This window comes from Rhincodon typus, chromosome 32, assembly GCF_021869965.1.
Source record: "Rhincodon typus isolate 14 chromosome 32, sRhiTyp1.1, whole genome shotgun sequence".
NCBI lineage: Eukaryota > Metazoa > Chordata > Chondrichthyes > Orectolobiformes > Rhincodontidae > Rhincodon > Rhincodon typus.
This window is the reverse complement of record NC_063363.1, coordinates 9,626,972-9,645,244: the sequence shown is the minus strand read 5'-3', so window position 1 is coordinate 9,645,244 and position 18,273 is coordinate 9,626,972. Positions and strand designations below refer to the sequence as shown.

General features: G+C 39.1%; 1 protein-coding gene across 1 annotated transcript in view; it reads right to left on the bottom strand.

Annotated features, from left to right (window-relative positions):
- Positions 1-3,081: 3,081 nt before the first annotated feature.
- The window catches only part of LOC109927133 (NF-kappa-B inhibitor delta-like), a 126,383-nt gene continuing 111,191 nt past the window's right edge, over positions 3,082-18,273 (bottom strand). The window contains exons 10-12 of the mRNA XM_020527050.2: positions 16,664-16,780; positions 4,730-4,894; positions 3,082-3,243 (exon numbers count right to left, since the gene is read on the bottom strand). Coding sequence (XP_020382639.2) covers positions 3,178-3,243; positions 4,730-4,894; positions 16,664-16,780 — 348 coding nt within the window. The 3' untranslated portion in view covers positions 3,082-3,177. The remainder of the gene's footprint in view (positions 3,244-4,729; positions 4,895-16,663; positions 16,781-18,273) is intronic.

Here is an 18,273-nt window from a genome sequence, read left to right as displayed (position 1 = left end):
TGTGTGTTGATATTTATTATGCACTGTTTTTAATATGCATACACATAGAAAAGCCAGTTAAACCAGCAAAATGTGACATTGTGCATACACAATAAAATTATATTCTAAAAAAAAGAATATGATCGATTTTCAATTATTTTCCATTCCCCTCACAAATTACAAAGCTATTTGTGACAAATAATTCCAAACAGGAAACAAAAATAAATACAGAAAGCATTGTAAAACATCAGATCAACAGTGTCACATTTAATTTGTAATATTATGTTAAAAATATTCTTCAAAACTTAAGTCGTAAAGGGTGGATGCAAATGTTATTTCAAATCTAGATAAGGGGCAGAGTAAAGAGATATTCTCTCTATAAATAGCAAAAGCTTCAGAGTTTATGGTGAACGTTATGATTGTAAAGGTGAGGATTGTTGTTACTGGATAATAAACACATGTATAATTTTGGATCAGGTGTCAGCATCCAGCTTTTCCAAGGATATGCACATGACACACTGGCATGTTTGTCTGGCTAAGGCTGTTTACGTGGATGGTATTTAATCATAACATCATTGGACATACTATGTCACACTTCTGTGGCAGCTAGAGTTTAAACCTGGATGCTCTGCCCCAGAGTTAGGGAATACCACCATTGTATAACAAGAGACCCTGAATGAGATTATTTGCTTGATATTTGTAGTGAAATTGTGAACAACTGCTAAAAATACCAAATAGAGAACATAGTAAATCTTGATCCTTAGAGTGAGTTAATTAATGCCCAATTAGGGCTAGTTTTGCTCTTATGCCATCAGGAATTCAGTTGAATCTAGCTAAAGTTATTTCAAAACAAGAACTTATATCATTTTGTTGAGGACTACAGCAACGACTGCAAACATCGATATGAATAATTGTTTTTAAGTAGTTGTATCTTATTTATCGCTGTCTAACCATTTCGAAAATATAGAACAAAGTCCCTTCTGCTTTCTTTCTTTAATCCATTGTGAGGGTAGCCATGAAAGATGTTCTGGCTGTTTCAACTTTATTGAAATTAAGCACAAGTCCTCTGTGGAACAAGTGATGGAGTAGAAAGAAACACCAGTTTGATGTGAAGGATTGCCTTCCGGCTTCTGTATTGTAATGCGTTGCTACGAGTTGGGATATTCGATTGTGATTAATTTTCCCCGTAAATGATCAAGTGATATTATTGCATGCAGTTCAAAAGGTGTATTACTTTTTATTACAGAATAAGAAAGCACACCAAATATTTTGTCATGACACTTGTGTGCTTTTCAAGTCATAATGCGTAACATCATAAAGCCAAAAGCAGTCAAGTGAAAAAGCCCAGCCACACTGATACAGTGTAATTACATCTGATTTACACAAAGATACATATATATATATAATTCAGATTGCATGGCAATCAACAGTTCATTTCATAGAAATGATGAAGAAATGTCCTGCTTCTACCTGATCCACATATTTGAAAATCACAGATTTGGGTATAGACAGGGGTTGCTCCTTTGAGCAACAAATTCTGAGAGACATTGCCTTGGTACCATACAGTTTCTTACAAGCAATGTCCTAAGCTGAAGGCAACATAGGCTAATGTATAAATAACAACAATAATGTAGAAATAATGTAAAATGATGAAGACCTGAGTAAAAGATAGAAGGCTTTGTTACCTAGGCAATAAAATAATCCTTTTTTTTGAAGCCTACTTTTTCCATTCAAAATACAATGTCTGTTGGAAATAATTTTGTAGAATAAGGGCAACGTGAATCCTTTCAGTGTTTTCGTGGCTTGAATTCTGCTGTTCTCTTATACTATTTCAAATCTTGGAAAATATCCCACCATGTCAGTACAGTCTCTGTCACTGATAAATCTTGTTGATGTGGTGCAGAAGCTACAATGGTGTTACTGACAGAAAAATTGTTCATTTAACATTTCTCTGTCAATCATTTTAACAATATCTTTTAAAATTTCTTTTCATTGGAACAGTAAAAGACCTAAAACAAGAATGCTGTAGGAATGTGTTCACTAAAACTGCCAAACGTACTTTATGGCTGTAATCCTTGTAATTGTAGCAAAGTATTTAGTTGTCTGGGTAACACATTTGGATATACATTTGTAATCCTTGTAATTGTAGCAAAGTATTTAGTTGTCTGGGTAACACATTTGGATATACAGAATCTGGAACACTATTGCCGTTGATGAAAGTGCTATAAACTGCTACTGAACATGTGCAGGCAAAGAATTGTAGTACATTTCTTGGCAAGCACACATTCAAACTATTCAACAATATTAATGGAACATTCTTCAAAGACAGCTTGCTATTCAGTGGGTTTCCTTAACCAAAGCATTAAAGATCCTTGAATCTTTAGTTTTTTGAAAATTAGGAGTAATCAAGAATCTATCGTAGGATAGTTACAGCACAGAAGGAATCTATTCAGCCCTACGTGGTTCTTTCTACCAGCTCTCTACAAGAGCAATCCAGCTGGTCCCACTTCCTCACTTTTGCCCTGCAGCTATGCAAATCCTTTTTCCCTTCAGGTGATTATTCAATTCCTTTTAGAAAATCATGATTGAATCTGGCCCCACCACACTTGCAACCAATACATTCCAGATCCTAACCACACACTACTTCATAAAGTTTTTCCTTAAGTCACCATCATTTTTTTGCCAATCACAAACAGTACAATGAATTTTCAATGATCAAAACTGACTAGTCAGTTTGCATTGAGTTCAAAATATTGCTTTTAGTTAAAAGGGAAAAAATGAATTGTTAAATAAATGATGTAATTTATTGTTGAGCTGTGCTATTCCCACTCTATCAACTCAATGACAGGTACTTCTTTAGCTGTAAAGATTTTTATGGCATGCTTACATTGTGAGGGGACTATATAAATGCAAGTTCTATCTTTCTCTGAACAGAATCAGAATTATGAGTTTCATAGAACTCTATGTTAAAAATTTTGAGATTTCGTTTTTATTGGGAACAAATTTCCCCTTATGTTTGTTGAATGCTGAAAAGGTAAAGTTAGATTGTTCCAGTAATTTGCTGGATGTGATACTGAGATGTATTAAAGTATGAAGTCTTACATATGAGTGCACATTAAAACATTCCTAATATAAGGTACATGTTCATTCCGCAGGAGTGAAGGTGGCGGTACTAAGTCCAGATTGTGGGCTACATTTCTAGGATGTAGCATTTCGATGGTTTGATCCTGATCCAATTCTCCCTTTCTTCAAGAGATACCTGATCTGAAAAGCCATAAAGATGTTCACAGTAAACTCCAAGTTATAGTCAAAATTCACCTATACTGTTTAAAATCACATTCTGGTATCAGACAGTTAATAAGCAATATTATAGCAATATGCACAATATTAATGAGTATCACTGACATTAATATAGGCTTGCTAACAGGAGTGGGTCTGGACCAGCCTGTGATTCTGACTTATGCTGGCACCAAGGTTAGATGCACTGAATCTTAGCAAGATGAATTTGCATTACTCAACTTAATAGGTTCTTGCACTTGAAGAACTGGTTCAATGAGCAACAGGGTGGATGCATTAAGTCTAGCAAGGCAACAGCATTAAAAATGTTTGTGTACATGATGTGGAAGGTTGGTTTTGTTGCTACAACAATGAAAGGATTTTAGAAACAGTCAACATTTATGTGCAGTTTGTAGAAATGTGCATCTACAGGAAATCCTCCTCATCTTACCCAGGAAGATTTTAGAGGTTGTGTTACATGAGGTGCAGGAGAGGACAGATTGCCCCCTTTGCAATGGAACAGTATCCCATAATGAGAACAGATGTCGAGACTGTCAGGACAGAAGAGGTACAGAAAGTGATTTGAAGTCTGCTGTTGATGGGGATTTGTTGGGTAAACTGTGATGGACACGTCTGGTTATAAGAGTAATGGCAGAGTAGGTGCGCTCACCTTTGAATACATTTTAGTGAAATTTGGCATCAGCCAGGATGCGAAAGGAGCAGTAGTAGGTTCATCAGTTATTTATACACCCAACTCTATTTGCCTTTCCATTGAGGGAACATCGAGGGCCGAAGGGCCTGTACTGCACTGTAATGTTCTATGTTCTATGTTCTATGTTCTATATGTGGTGGGGGTGAAGAGAGGCCTTTTTGAACAGCTGCAGTCCTTGTGTTACAGGACACCCAAAGTGCTGTTACGAAGGGGATTCTTGGACTTTGACAGCAAGAGAACAGAGTATATATTACTAAGTCAGCTTAAATGTGGCTTTGAGGATAACTTGCAGATGGAGTTGCTCCAAAGCATCTGCGGCCCTTGTCCTTCTAGGTTTTAAAGGTTGCGGTTTTGTAAGGCACTGTTGAAGGAACATCTTGTAGTGCATCTTGTAGATGGTACACACTGCTGGCACTATACATAAATTGTGAAGGGAATGAACATTGGAGGTGGATGAGGCGCTAATCAAGTGAACTGCGTTTGCCTTGGTTCCTTGAATATCCGAGCTACAGACGATGGTCAGGCTTTGGGGAGACAGGAAATAGGTTACTCACCACAAAATTCTTAACCTCTGATTTACCCTTGTAGCCATAGTATTTATGTGGCTATTCCAGTTCAGTTTCTGCTCAATGGTAAGCCTTGGATAATGTTAATAGGATCTTCAGCGACGGTGAGGCCATTGAACACCAGGTCATTACAGGAAATGGAAGTGTGATTTAAAAAAAAAACCAACAAGGAAATCAGACATCTGCTTTTTCTCACCCGGTCTCCTTCTTCTCCTGGTTGCACCAGATGAATGGGTTGGTCATTTTCCAGGTTCCGAATGCTGGGATCAGCTCCATGATATAAAAGCAGTTTAATTATTCTCTCTTGATTTCTCTCATTTTGGAGACCTGCAGCCATATGCAATGCAGTATTTCCATGAGCCTGGTGGAATAAAATTGGTTGAGATCATGTTTTCTTCCTTTGTTTATTACCAGTTCATTGCGTTTTTAACCTTTTTTCTCCCATTTCCTACAGTCTTTCCTACAGCAATCACCCCAAAATTAAGTGTGAATTTCTATAAACAAGGGGGTATAATTGAAAGTTCTGACTGTTAGCACAAAGGGAAAGGATATCAGATTAGCTTGTTATACCCCTCTCCAAATTGGGCCTTCAGTTGAGGAAATTATAGAGAGGGGATTAACAGGCATTTAAAACCATTCATCATTTTTAAGTGTTACTACAGGATAACATTACCGCAAGGAATCTCAGTTTTGCATTCCAGATATTTAAAAACAAATGCCTTGTAATTACTGTGTGTTAATGTTAATGTGTGTACTGTTACTCAAGTACTGTGTGCAATACTAACGTGAGAATGCTCAATGTGTCCATACGAAACTACTTGTAGTATTTTATTTGAGGCACCAACATGCTTAAAATTAACAGCGGAAAGTTATGTCAGAATAAACATTCATATCATTCCACAAGTGATGTAAATTGTTGCAGGGAGTCCAAAAGTAGAGGGCATAGATTTAAGATGAGAGGGGAAAAATTTAAAAAGGACCAGAGGGATAATTTTTTCACACAGAGGGTGGTGCGTGTATGGACTGATACCACTTCCCTTCCTAGAGAGGTCTTGTTCTGATGCTGGAAATAGTGGGATGGATTTTTGTTTTGTTGGGCGGGGAAGCCACAGTTTTGCTTTAAGTGAGTTCTAATCCCAGGTATCGTGGACAGTGACACGTTGACAGTGACAGTTACATGTTCACACGACACAGCGCAAGTACTTTCCTAAACGAAAATCAACTTGAGGAAGTCATCAAATTCCAAACTCAATGCAGAGGACACCACACACACACACACACACACACACACACACACACACACCTGCTCATGAACTGACTTAAATCAACAAGATCATTCAGACGTTGGGTGAATTTTACCAGATATTGAGCAAGTGTCAATTTTGGTGAGTTTCAAGGAGGATTTCTCTCTGTGAAGCCCGATGAGTTTTCTCGAGCGATCTTCACTAACTTGTCTGGATACCTATGCACCACATCCATGTGACTCTTGCCCTCCCATTCATCATGTTCTCCCACTCACTGCAAGCAGAAGTGGAGAACCATTAGGATGTCGGCACCAATGCCATCTGTAAAGCCCAGCCCTGCGCCCAGTCATGTGCTGGCCATCTGCAGGTGCCTAGCACGGGGTTCCTAGCAATTGCCCCAGATGTGCCAGGTGAAGGGAAACTGGCAACCCACTTTGCTAATGAGGACTTGGAGAACCTGTTGGAAAAGGTTCAAAGGGGTGGGGGGTAGGAGAGGTGGGTGGGGCACCACAGCACATAGAGCATGTTGTTGACTGTCATGACATTGGAGGGCCTGAGGAGCAACCAGTGAGCTGGAGTCACCAGGTTACTGCTCTGATTTTCTAGTTGGGAATTGTTACCGTCTAGTTTCTATCTAACGCATGGGAGAATGGAAAACTGAAATAACAATGAGGTGAAGTTATATAATTATGAGGATGTTGACACATGCAAATAGGCCTTTCACTGCTCATTAGCAAGAATCTTGTCTTGCCATTCAACAATTGGTTGGAAGATGGGACATTTTGCTTTTGACATGACTCCATGTAGGGGGTGTGGGGTGCACCTCACCCAACTTTTTCACCATTGGGATTGGGAAGATTCTGCCCGCAGTTGAAATTACTGAAAGATTCCAAATTTTCCTTTGAAATATTACTTAGGATGGTGCAGGAGGGAGGGATTCAGATACCTGGATAATTGGGGCTCATTCTGGGGTAGGTGGGACCTCTACAAACGGGATGGTCTACACCTGAACCAGAGGGGTACCAATATCCTGGGGGGGGAATTTGCTAATGCTCTTTGGGAGGGTTTAAACTAATTCAACAGGGGGGTGGGAACCTGAATTGTAGCTCCAGTGTACAGGAGGTTGAGAGTAGTGAGGTCATAAATAAGGTTTCAAGGTCGCAGGAGTGTACCGGCAGGCAGGAAGGTGGTTTGAAGTGTGTCTACTTCAATGCCAGGAGCATCCGGAATAAGGTGGGTGAACTTGCAGCATGGGTTGGTACCTGGGACTTCGATGTTGTGGCCATTTCGGAGACATGGATAGAGCAGGGACAGGAATGGTTGTTGCAGGTTCCGGGGTTTAGATGTTTCAGTAAGATCAGGGAAGGTGGTAAAAGAGGGGGAGGTGTGGCATTGTTAGTCAAGGACAGTATTACGGTGGCAGAAAGGACGTTTGATGACAACTCGTCTACTGAGGTAGTATGGGCTGAGGTTAGAACCAGGAAAGGAGAGGTCACCCTGTTGGGAGTTTTCTATAGGCCTCCGAAAAGTTCCAGAGATGTGGAGGAAAAGATTGCGAAGATGATTCTGGATAGGAGTGAAAGTAACAGGGTAGTTGTTATGGGGGACTTTAACTTTCCAAATATTGACTGGAAACGCTATAGTTCGAGTACTTCAGATGGGTCAGTTTTTGTCCAATGTGTGCAGGAGGGTTTCCTGACACAGTATGTAGATAGGCCAACAAGAGGCGAGGCCACATTGGATTTGGTACTGGGTAATGAACCAGGCCAGGTGTTAGATTTGGAGGTAGGAGAGCACTTTGGTGATAGTGACCACAATTCGGTTACGTTTACTTTAGCGATGGAAAGGGATCGGTATATAAAGCAGGGCAAGAGTTATAGCTGGGGGAAAGGCAACTATGAGGCGATGAGGCAAGATTTAGGATGCATAGGATGGAGAAGGAAACTGCAGGGGCTGGGCACAATTGAAATGTGGAGCTTGTTCAAGGAACAGCTACTGCGTGTCCTTGAGAAGTATGTACCTGTCAGGCAGGGAGGAAGTGGTCGAGCGAGGGAACCGTGGTTTACTAAAGAAGTTGAATTTCTTGTCAAGAGGAAGAAGGAGGCTTATGTAGAGATGAGGCGTGAAGGCTCAGTGAGGGTGCTTGAGAGTTACAAGTTAGCCAGGAAGGACCTAAAGAGAGAGCTAAGAAGAGCCAGGAGGGGACATGAGAAGTCTTTAGCAGGTAGGATCAAGGAAAACCCTAAAGCTTTCTATAGGTATGTCAGGAATAAAAGAATGACTAGAGTAAGATTGGGGCCGGTCAAGGACAGTAGTGGGAAGTTGTGCATGGAGTCCGAAGAGATAGGAGAGGTGCTAAATGAATATTTTTTGTCAGTATTCACACAGGAAAAAGACAATGTAGTCGAGGAGAATACTGAGATACAGTCTATTAGACTAGACGGGATTGAGGTTCATAAGGAGGAGGTGTTAGCAATTCTGGAAGGTGTGAAAATAGATAAGTCCCCTGGGCCGGATGGGATTTATCCTAGGATTCTCTGGGAAGCTGGAGAGGAGATTGCAGAGCCTTTGGCTTTGATCTTTATGTCGTCATTGTCTTCAGGAATAGTGCCAGAAGACTGGAGACTAGCAAATGTTGTCCCCTTGTTCAAGAAGGGGAGTAGAGACAACCCTGTTAACTATAGACCAGTGAGCCTTACTTCGGTTGTGGGTAAAGTGTTGGAAAGAATTATAAGAGATAGGATTTATAATCATCTAGAAAGGAATAATTTGATTAGGGATAGTCAACACGGTTTTGTGAAGGGTAGGTCGTGCCTCACAAACTTTATTGAGTTCTTCGAGAAGGTGACCAAACAGGTGGATGAGGGTAAAGCGGTTGATGTGGTGTATTTGGATTTCAGTAAAGTGTTTGATAAGGTTCCACATGGTAGGCTATTGCAGAAAATACAGAGGCATGGGATTGAGGGTGATTTAGCGGTTTGGATCAGAAATTGGCTAGCTGTAAGAAGACAGAGGGTGGTGGTTGATGGGAAATGTTCATCCTGGAGTTCAGTTACTAGTGGTGTACCTCAAGGATCTGTTTCGGGGCCACTGCTGTTTGTCATTTTTATAAATGACCTGGATGAGGGCGTAGAAGGATGGGTTAGCAAATTTTCGGATGACACCAAAGTCGGTGGAGTTGTGGATAGTGCGGAAGGATGTTGCAGGTTACAGAGGGACATAGATAAGCTGCAGAGCTGGGCTGAGAGGTGGCAAATGGAGTTTAATGCGGAAAAGTGTGAGGTGATTCACTTTGGAAGGAGTAACAGGAATACAGAGTACTGGGCTAATGGTAAGATTCTTGGTAGTGTAGATGGGCAGAAAGATCTCGGTGTCCATGTGCATAGATCACTGAAAGTTGCCACCCAGGTTGATAGCGTTGTTAAGAAGGCGTACAGTATGTTAGGTTTTATTGGTAGAGGGATTGAGTTTCGGAGCCATGAGGTCATGTTGCAGCTGTACAAAACTCTGGTGCGGCTGCACTTGGAGTATTGCATACAGTTCTGGTCACCGCATTATAGGAAGGATGTGGAAGCATTGGAAAGGGTGCAGAGGAGATTTACCAGGATGTTGCCTGGTATGGAGGGAAGGTCTTATGAGGAAAGGCTGAGGGTTTTGAGGCTGTTTTCATTAGAGAGAAGAAGGTTAAGAGGTGACTTGATAGAGACATACAAGATGATCAGAGGATTAGATAGGGTGGACAGTGGGAGCCTTTTTCCTCTGATGGTGATGGCTAGCACGAGGGGACATAGCTTTAAATTGAGGGGTGATAGATATAGGACAGATGTCAGAGGTAGGTTCTTTACTCAGAGAGTAGTAAGGGCGTGGAATGCCCTGCCTGCAAAAATAGTAGACTCGCCCACTTTAAGGGCATTTAAATGGTCATTGGCTAAACATATGGATGATAATGGAATAGTTTAGGTTAGATGGGCTTCAGATTGGTTTCACAGGTTGGTGCAACATCGAGGGCCGAAGGGCCTGTACTGCGCTGTAATGTTCTACGTTCTATGTTCTATGAATATGTGCCTGTTGAATTATTCTGGTGGATTGCAAAATGCTGCATCATCTGCGGCTCAGTGAGTGCTACTATCGACAATGAGTCAGAAAGTTGTGGATTCAAATTCAGTATAAAAGTCTTGAACACACAATCTAAACTAGCACCACAGTGCAGCACTGAGCTCTTCTTTAGTTCTGAAGTGATTTGGAATGTCCTGAGGTTGTGAAAGACAACTACAGATATGCAAGTCTTTTCTTATTTCTTTCATAAACACAACTTCTGTTGACATTAGAGTTCTAGTGCTATTCAGCTTCAATGTGGAAATTGAAAAAAAGTTTTAATTTCCACTGAAATGGGTGTTTTTTTATATATCGGGGCACTTGATTCCTGCCTGTTTTCATACTGGCAACAAATTGAAAAACTCCTTGAGTGAAATGTATTTGGAAAAAATTTTTACCAAGTTTCTAACTAGCATTAAAACATTGCACAAAACTACCCCCAATTTGGCACAGGAAAGCAGTCTCACTTCTACAAATAGCAAGGAAGCCTAGTTCCAGGCAATGGAAAGAAAAACATGCCAGGGCAGGACAATTATGGGATTAGAAATGAGGAATATCATTGAAACACACTGGTGTAAGATTATATACTAATGATGATCATCATAAATTTGGCTTTGTGGAGTTGACCAGATCAGTCCTGTTCCATTTTTATGGAAGTAATGATCAAGAATTACATGTAATATTGCACATTAGTGTTAACTTCTCAAAATATTTGAGAATAAACTGATGAGTAAACTGATGAGTAAACTGATGAGTTACACTCCATAATGAACCTTTCTTCCTAGATCATATTACTGGTTTCAAGTACACTAAATTAGCTCCAATCGATAGAGACTTTTATTTGTACAGATCTAATTACTTCTCAAATATTTTGGATTAATACCAATTTTTAGTGGTACCAGTCTCTACAGGCCAATCATATACACTCTTCATCTTACTTTCTGGAACCCTGTTGCTGACATTTCATGTTTATACTTTCTTGCAGGTACATGTTCCATAAAACAGAATGAATTTACCCATGATTGGAAAATACATGCAAAAATACTTCACATTGACTTCACAGTGCCCCCATTTTGTTATTGTAACAACTATATTTCCTGCGCAAACAAATTTAGAACTATTACTTCTTCCAAAGAAGAGACATGCTTCATTCAAAATATTAACACTGTTTCTTTCCTTATAGATGCTACCAGACTTGCTGAGTTTCTCCAGTGCCCAACACTTTGTTTCGATTTCAGATCTCCAGCAACCACAGTATCTTTCTTTTATTTCACAGTTTTTAATTGTTGCTATACTGGGTGATTAGAGTAATCATTTCCTCTTAATTCTTAGTAATATGCATATTGAATTGACATTCATGCTATGTTATTGTTTAGAAACTTAAATTCTAAAATGGAAGAACAATGTACAACTTTACGTTTGATTGGTATTTCTATATTGTGTGCATTAAGAGGGGGAAGACATAGTTTTATTTTCATTTTTGAGTTCTGTTAGTAGTTATAGTGTGTCTGGAAATTTGTTTACATGCTTTTCAATAAGATAGTTAAACACTTGAGGCAAACAGTTTAGTCCATTAAAACATGGCACAAGGAAAAAAAATTGTTGTCCTGTGATAGGGGCCCAGTATCACAGAAAGTCTGATCTATCTGGAAAAAGTAGCAGTATGCAGGTTCATTCAGAGAGAAAAGGTGTCTAGAAGCAGATGTGCTGTTAACAACAGTTTCCAAAAAGGGTCTTGGCTGAAAAAAGAAGTTTGTTTAAGAGAAAAAAAATCTAGAAAACTGGTGGATACAGCATGATCAGCTAATCAAAATACTGGTCAGAAAATGCTGGAAAATAAATGTATGGAAAAAGCTATGTGTTTGCTCTGAAGATGCTTAGAAGTCGGTAAGAAGAAAGCTCCAGAAACCAATGACAGCTGCATCAACTGAATAAGGAACTCTAGCAGGGAATCAACTTGGTAAACATTCACTGAGGTTTCAGTGTCTGAAAGGTTGTTGTTCAGTAAAGTGGTTAAATCTTTATTTCTGATATTTATAACAACACCATTTTAAATAGTTCTTATAAAGTGTAACATAGATCCTGTTTTTTCTTTTGTATGATAAACTTTTATGTTCTTTTGTTGAAGTACATTGGTAGCCTCTTGTGAATATGTCTGCGGCTAATCACCATGATAAATAAATTGCAAAAATGAAAGTTATGATTGATTAAGCTGGATTTTACCCTGAGATCTGATTTGTCCAGTATTCCCATCAGCTGGAATTGTAACAATATTAACAGGAAAAGTAAAATAAGTGCCAAATGTATTAAAATGGGAAGTACTGGAAATGAACAACCCAATTAAAATCTTTAAGAAAATGAAAGATATAGAACTGACATAAATTGCTAAAGCTGTAAAATAGCACATTATTACATATGTCTGTTTTGAATGTCTTATGTTAGAAAGGATGAAAAGACCTTTTTTCGCTAAGATGATACAAACAATGAGATTGTTGAGTTAAGAAAAAGATCACAGAGAACAGTCTTTTTTTGAAAAGCGAAAAGGTAAGGAAAAGGTGTGATCATGTTGTTCAAAATTCTGAGAGGTTTTGATGGACTGACTTGAGAAAAGTTATTTCTGCTTGATGAGAAGGCAGACATCTAAGATTAAAATGAAGCAAATGGATTCGCAAGTTTGCTTACATGGAGGGTTGCTAGAAAACAAAATGTTGTATTGTAAACAATTAAGCCCATAGTAAATTTCAAAAGGCAAGTGGCTAAAAATTAAAAAAAACTAGCAAAACAGGTGATGAGTCATATTGATCAAAGCCATCATTCTTCAAAATGGAGGTCCAGTTTGGTCACTTCCAAATATTGTGGCTTTTTTAAAAAACTTGATTGTCCTTTCTGGGAAGGGGTCTCACAGGAATGATAGGCTGAATGTACTCTCTCTCAGCGGGAGAACCTGACTGGGTTTACTTTAGATTTGGAAAGTGTAAAGTGGCTGGCAGCTGGAGCGATTTACCCAGTAGCAATAGAGAACATCTCAAATCATTTTTACAGCTGGCTCTCGTCTTCCTAAAAACGTAAGACGCAGGAGCAGAGAGAGACAATTCAATAAGTTTACAGCTCATCCTCTGCTTCAGCTTTCTTGCCCTATTCCTATATCGCTTAATTTATCCAAAAAACCCTTTCTTTCTCAGCTTTGAGTGCGTTCATCAAGTGGGAATTCATAATCTCTGAAGTAGAAAATACTGAAGATTCATAACCATCTGAATTCAAAATATTTCTTTTCATCTCAGTCCAAGGTGACTGCATCCTTGTCCTGAGACTTCAATTCGGGTAAGCTGATGGTGCTCAATATACATTGACAGGCAGCTTGCAAATAGAGTCATAGAGTCATAGAGTCACTCAACATGGAAACAGACCCTTCAGTCCAACCAATCCATGCCAACTGTATTCCCAAACTAAACTAGCCCCACCTGCCTGCATTTGGCCCATATCCCTCCAAACACTTCTTCTTCTTGTAGTTATCTAAATTTTAAAAAAATTGTTGTAACTGTACCCACTTCCTCGACTTTGTCTGGAAGTAAATTCCACACTCATACCACTCTCTGTGTTAAAAAAAAATTTCCCCTCCATCATGTCTTTTTAAAATCTTTCTCCTCAGCTGATGGGGAAACTGGATAAATCAGATGTCGGAGTAAAATCTGGCTTGATTAATCATAACTTTTATTTTTGCTATTTATTTACTAGGGTGATGAGTCACAGGCATATTCACAATAGGCTGCCAATGAACTTCCACAAAAGAACACAAAACTTTATCTTACAAAAGAAAACAGGATCTATGTCACACTTTGTGAAAATTGTCATAGTCTGGAAATCCTGCACCTTAGGGAAACAATACCTGTCATTCAATTTATCTATACCCCTCACGATTTTATAAACCTCTATAAGTTCACCCCTCGACCTCCTACACTCCAATAAAAAAAAAGTCCCAGCCTATCCAACCTCTCCTTATGACTCAAACAGTTCATTCCCAGCAACATCCTGGTAAATCTCTGCTGAACCTTCTCCAGCTTAATAATATCCTTCCTATAACAGGGCAACCAAAACTGGACGCAGGATTCCAGAAAAGCTCTCACCAACACCCTGTACAATCTCAACATAACATCCTAACTCCTAAACTCAAAGGTTTGAGCAATGAAGGTAAGCTGCTAAACACCTTCTTAAGCATTCTGTATACCTATGATGCAACCTTCAAAGAATTATGTACCTGAGCCCTTAGTTCTCTCTTTTCTACAACACAACCCAATGCCCTACTTTTAATTGTATAGGAATTGCCTTTGTTTGTTTTACCAAAATCCAATACCTCGCATTTATCCAAAACAAAAACTTTATCTTCCACTCTTCAGTCCATTGATCCAATTGATCAAGATCTCTTTGTAAATCTTACATAACATTCTTCACTATCCACAGTACCACCAATCTTGGTGTCATCTGCAAACTTACTAATTATATTTTCTATATTCTCATCTAAATCATTTATATAAATGACAAACAAAAGTGGACCCAGCATTGATCCCTGTGGAACACTGCTGGTCACTGGCCTCCAGTCCAAAAAACAACCCTCCACCATCAGTCTCTGTCTCCTGCCTTTAAGCTTCTTTTGTATCCAACTGGCAAGCTAACCCTGAATCCCATGTGATCTAACTTTACCAATTACTCTGCCATGCGGAACCTTGCCAAAGGCTTTACTGAAGTCCAAGTTAACAATATCTAGCGCTCTGCCCTCACCAATCTTTTTGGTTACTTCCTCAAAAAATTCAATCAAGTTTGTGAGACATGGTTTGCTTTGCACAAAACATCTGACTTTCCCTAAACATTCCTTGCCTCTCCAAAAGCATATAAATCCTATCTTTTAGAATCACTCCATCCATCATCAAAGTCAGACTCATAGGTCTATAGTTCTCCTTACATCCCTTCTTAAACAAAACCACAACATTGGCCATTTTCCAGTCATTCGGCACCTCACACGTGTTTATAGATGATACAAGTATTTCTGAAAGGGTCCCCCCCTCCCCCTGCCATAATTTCCTCCCTAACTTTCCACAAAGTCCTGAGATACACTAGATCAGGTCCCAGAGACTTATCCACCTTCAAATTTTTTAAGACCTCCAGCACTTCCTCTTCTGTCATGTGAACTGTTTTCAAAACATCAATATTTATTTCCCTGAGTTTTCTTGCCTCCGTTTCTTTTTCCACAGTTAAAACTGACATGAAATATTCATTTAATATCTCTCCCATCTCCTGAGGTTCAACACAAAGATGACCTCGTTGATCTTTAAGGGGCCCTACTCCCTCTCTAGTTGCACTCTTGCTCCTAACGTACTTGTAGAATCTCTTTGGATTATCCTTAACCTTATCTGCCAATGCTATCTCATATCCCCTCTTTGCCCTCCTGATTTCCTTTTTAAGAATGCCCCTACACTTATTGTACTGTTCAAGAGATTAATTTGAAACTAGATGTTTATATCTATTATATGTTTTTTTAATTCTTTACTAGAATCTCAATATCTTTATTCATCTATTGTTCTCTAATCCTACTAACCTTACCTTTCACTGTAACAGGAACATAATTACTGAATTATTATTATCACACTTTTGAAAGCATCCCACATATTTGACATTCCTTGACCTGCAAACAGTCTACTCCAATCAATTTTTGAAAGTTCTTGTTTCATACCATTAGAATTTGCCTAACTTCAATTAAACACTAATTTTTATGGAAGGCTGATCCTGCTGTGTAATCACTTCTCTAAATCTACTAGTCATCATATTTAGTGTCTCTTGTATGACCTCAATGTCATTAAGCCTAAAAATAAGCAGCTTACAATTGCACCTTTTATATAAAATAAATCAGCTTTCTTTACCCAAATTGTCAATATTAAGTGCACAAAAAATAAGAAATAGTAAAAAACATATGAATATTAAATTAAATCCAGGGAGGCAGGGGTTTCAGCAGAGCTAGAGCTGAACTGTAAGTCTAAACACAAGAAGGGAGTGAAGGTGGTACTGAGTGGGAGGAGGATTGCAGTGTGCTGAGGAATGTGCGGTGAGTGAGAAGATTTGACCATTCAGCTGAAGAATTTTGTAGAACTATAGATTCGAGCCCAAGTGTTCTTACGTAAGAGTGTGTACATCATCGGTTTATCTGTTTTCTAACCGATGCGATGTCTAAACAAATATCACCAAATCCTTCATGGTTCAGGTTGGACATTTTGAGAGGGTTCAGGTTGGACATTTTGAGAGGGTCAGGCATAGGACTACAAATGGCATAGGACTCTAAGTATCTGAATAAAGCAAAATCTGTTTTGAAGAAAGAACTAGCTTTCTATTTTGAGGTCCAAACATTGAAGTTATTGCTTCAATACAATTTTTATCTACTCAAGCCAAAGTTCTGTGCATAATTTGGGGTGCAGCAAATGAAAATTGACACGATGATCTAACAATTAGCGAAATCTGATTCCTACAGGACAAAACTGATATCTGCTGAATCCTCTAAGAATCCAGATTTCCAGTCAAATCAAACAACTGTTGATCCTGCAATCCAGCGGCTTCCAAGAAACATTGAGACTTACTAACAGCTGATCTATTCTTAGAATTATTCCAATGAATTAAAACATTTCAGCAACAGTGTAATTAAATTGAGATCTTAAATTGCCTTACAAATGACCTAGCCAATCTTGATGCATGTACGTTATTAATTCATCTTTTCTCTTATAGACAATATTTAAATAAATATCACAAACCTTCATATTGACAAATTCATGTGACCTGCTGCCACTGAGTTTCAGAAAATAATCCAGCAGCAAGAGGTTTCCTTCCTGAACTGCAAAGTGTGCCACTGTTTTATTGCTTTTCACGTCCTGTTTACAAGAAACAAAATTAAGTTTTAAGATATGCATATGTATCCTGAACCTGATCGTGAAGCCTTCTATCCAGTGCCCCATAAGTCTTGCAGTGTAGTGGAACCTCAGAGCATATACTTGGTTCAGATGGTAACATGCTTATTGCCACGGAGTTGTGGGTTCACCTTCCAAACCCAAAATCACTACCACCTAAGAGGAAAAGGACAGCAGATACATTGGGAAATCACCAGCTGCAGATTCTCCACCAAGACAGTTATCACCCTGACTCGGAAATATCGCTGTTCCTTCAAGGCTGCTAGGTCAAGATTCTGGAATTCCCTCCTTAACAGCATTGTGGGTCTACCTACAGCAATGGACTACAGCAGTACAAGACAGCAGCTCACCACTACTTTCTCAAGGGCAACTAGGGACAGGGAATAAACGCTGACCAGCCAGCAATGCCCACATCCTGAGAGCGAATGAATAAAAAATAAGTCCCATTTCAACCCATGTGTGATGCAGTACCAAGGGAATGATGTACTCTCAGTTTCAGCACAGAATGCATTGAAACAGATTGAGAATTCCCGTCATGCCATCCTTCTTCACTAATCACAATCATCAAGATCATTTGACCCATTCCTGCTTTGTGAAGTCATGCTGTACCAAATGAACTACTGTGTTCTGCCCGTGCAATAAAAGTAGTGACAAATCAAAATTACTTAATTTCTGAAGAGCTTCACAATGAATTTTGAGAGTATGATAAGCTGTCCATGTAAGTTCAATTTCTTTCTTTGTCCTCACTTTCTTTTCTCAAATGAAATGTATTCTTGATCACTGGAAGTTGGAAGTTGTCCAAAAGAAATGGAATATTTCTTTACAGCACCTCTAGAACATAAAGTAGCTGTACTCAGATTGTGATCAATAATCTTGCTGCAATTAGTTTTAGAGCACTCATAACATTGTTGTGGCAGCGAAATGTGTACCTGGCTTCTTGCAAACATTCTTGACTAGGATGTGATGGTAGTCCAGTGGAAATATCTCCAGCATGGTAGCACTAATGGGGATACGTGTTCAAATCTCATTGTGGCAATCTTTCTTCTGGTTACTAATAATGCAGCTGGTTCACTAATCTCATTGAAGCAATTCTGCTGTTCTTGTCAGGTCTGATGTAAATGTGACTCCAGACCCATAGCAGTGTGATGGACCCTTAACTACCCAATGAAATGCCCCAGTTGAGGGTGGCTTATGGTCCCCTTCACAAGCAAAACTGACAATGGGCAACAAATTATGGCATTAATTTTGATGCCCTTGTTCAATGAAATAACAAAATAAAGTGGAGGATAGCAAGAGGGATAAAACGACATTTTTTAAAAAAGGGGTACTGTAGTGATTGGAACCAGGTGGACCTCATTGATTACGAGGTCCTTAATGAGGCCTGTTAAGCTGGGCCAATAAAGAAAGCCCTGTAGGACCAATATGAACAGGAGATTAGAATGTCCTCAGTTCAGGGC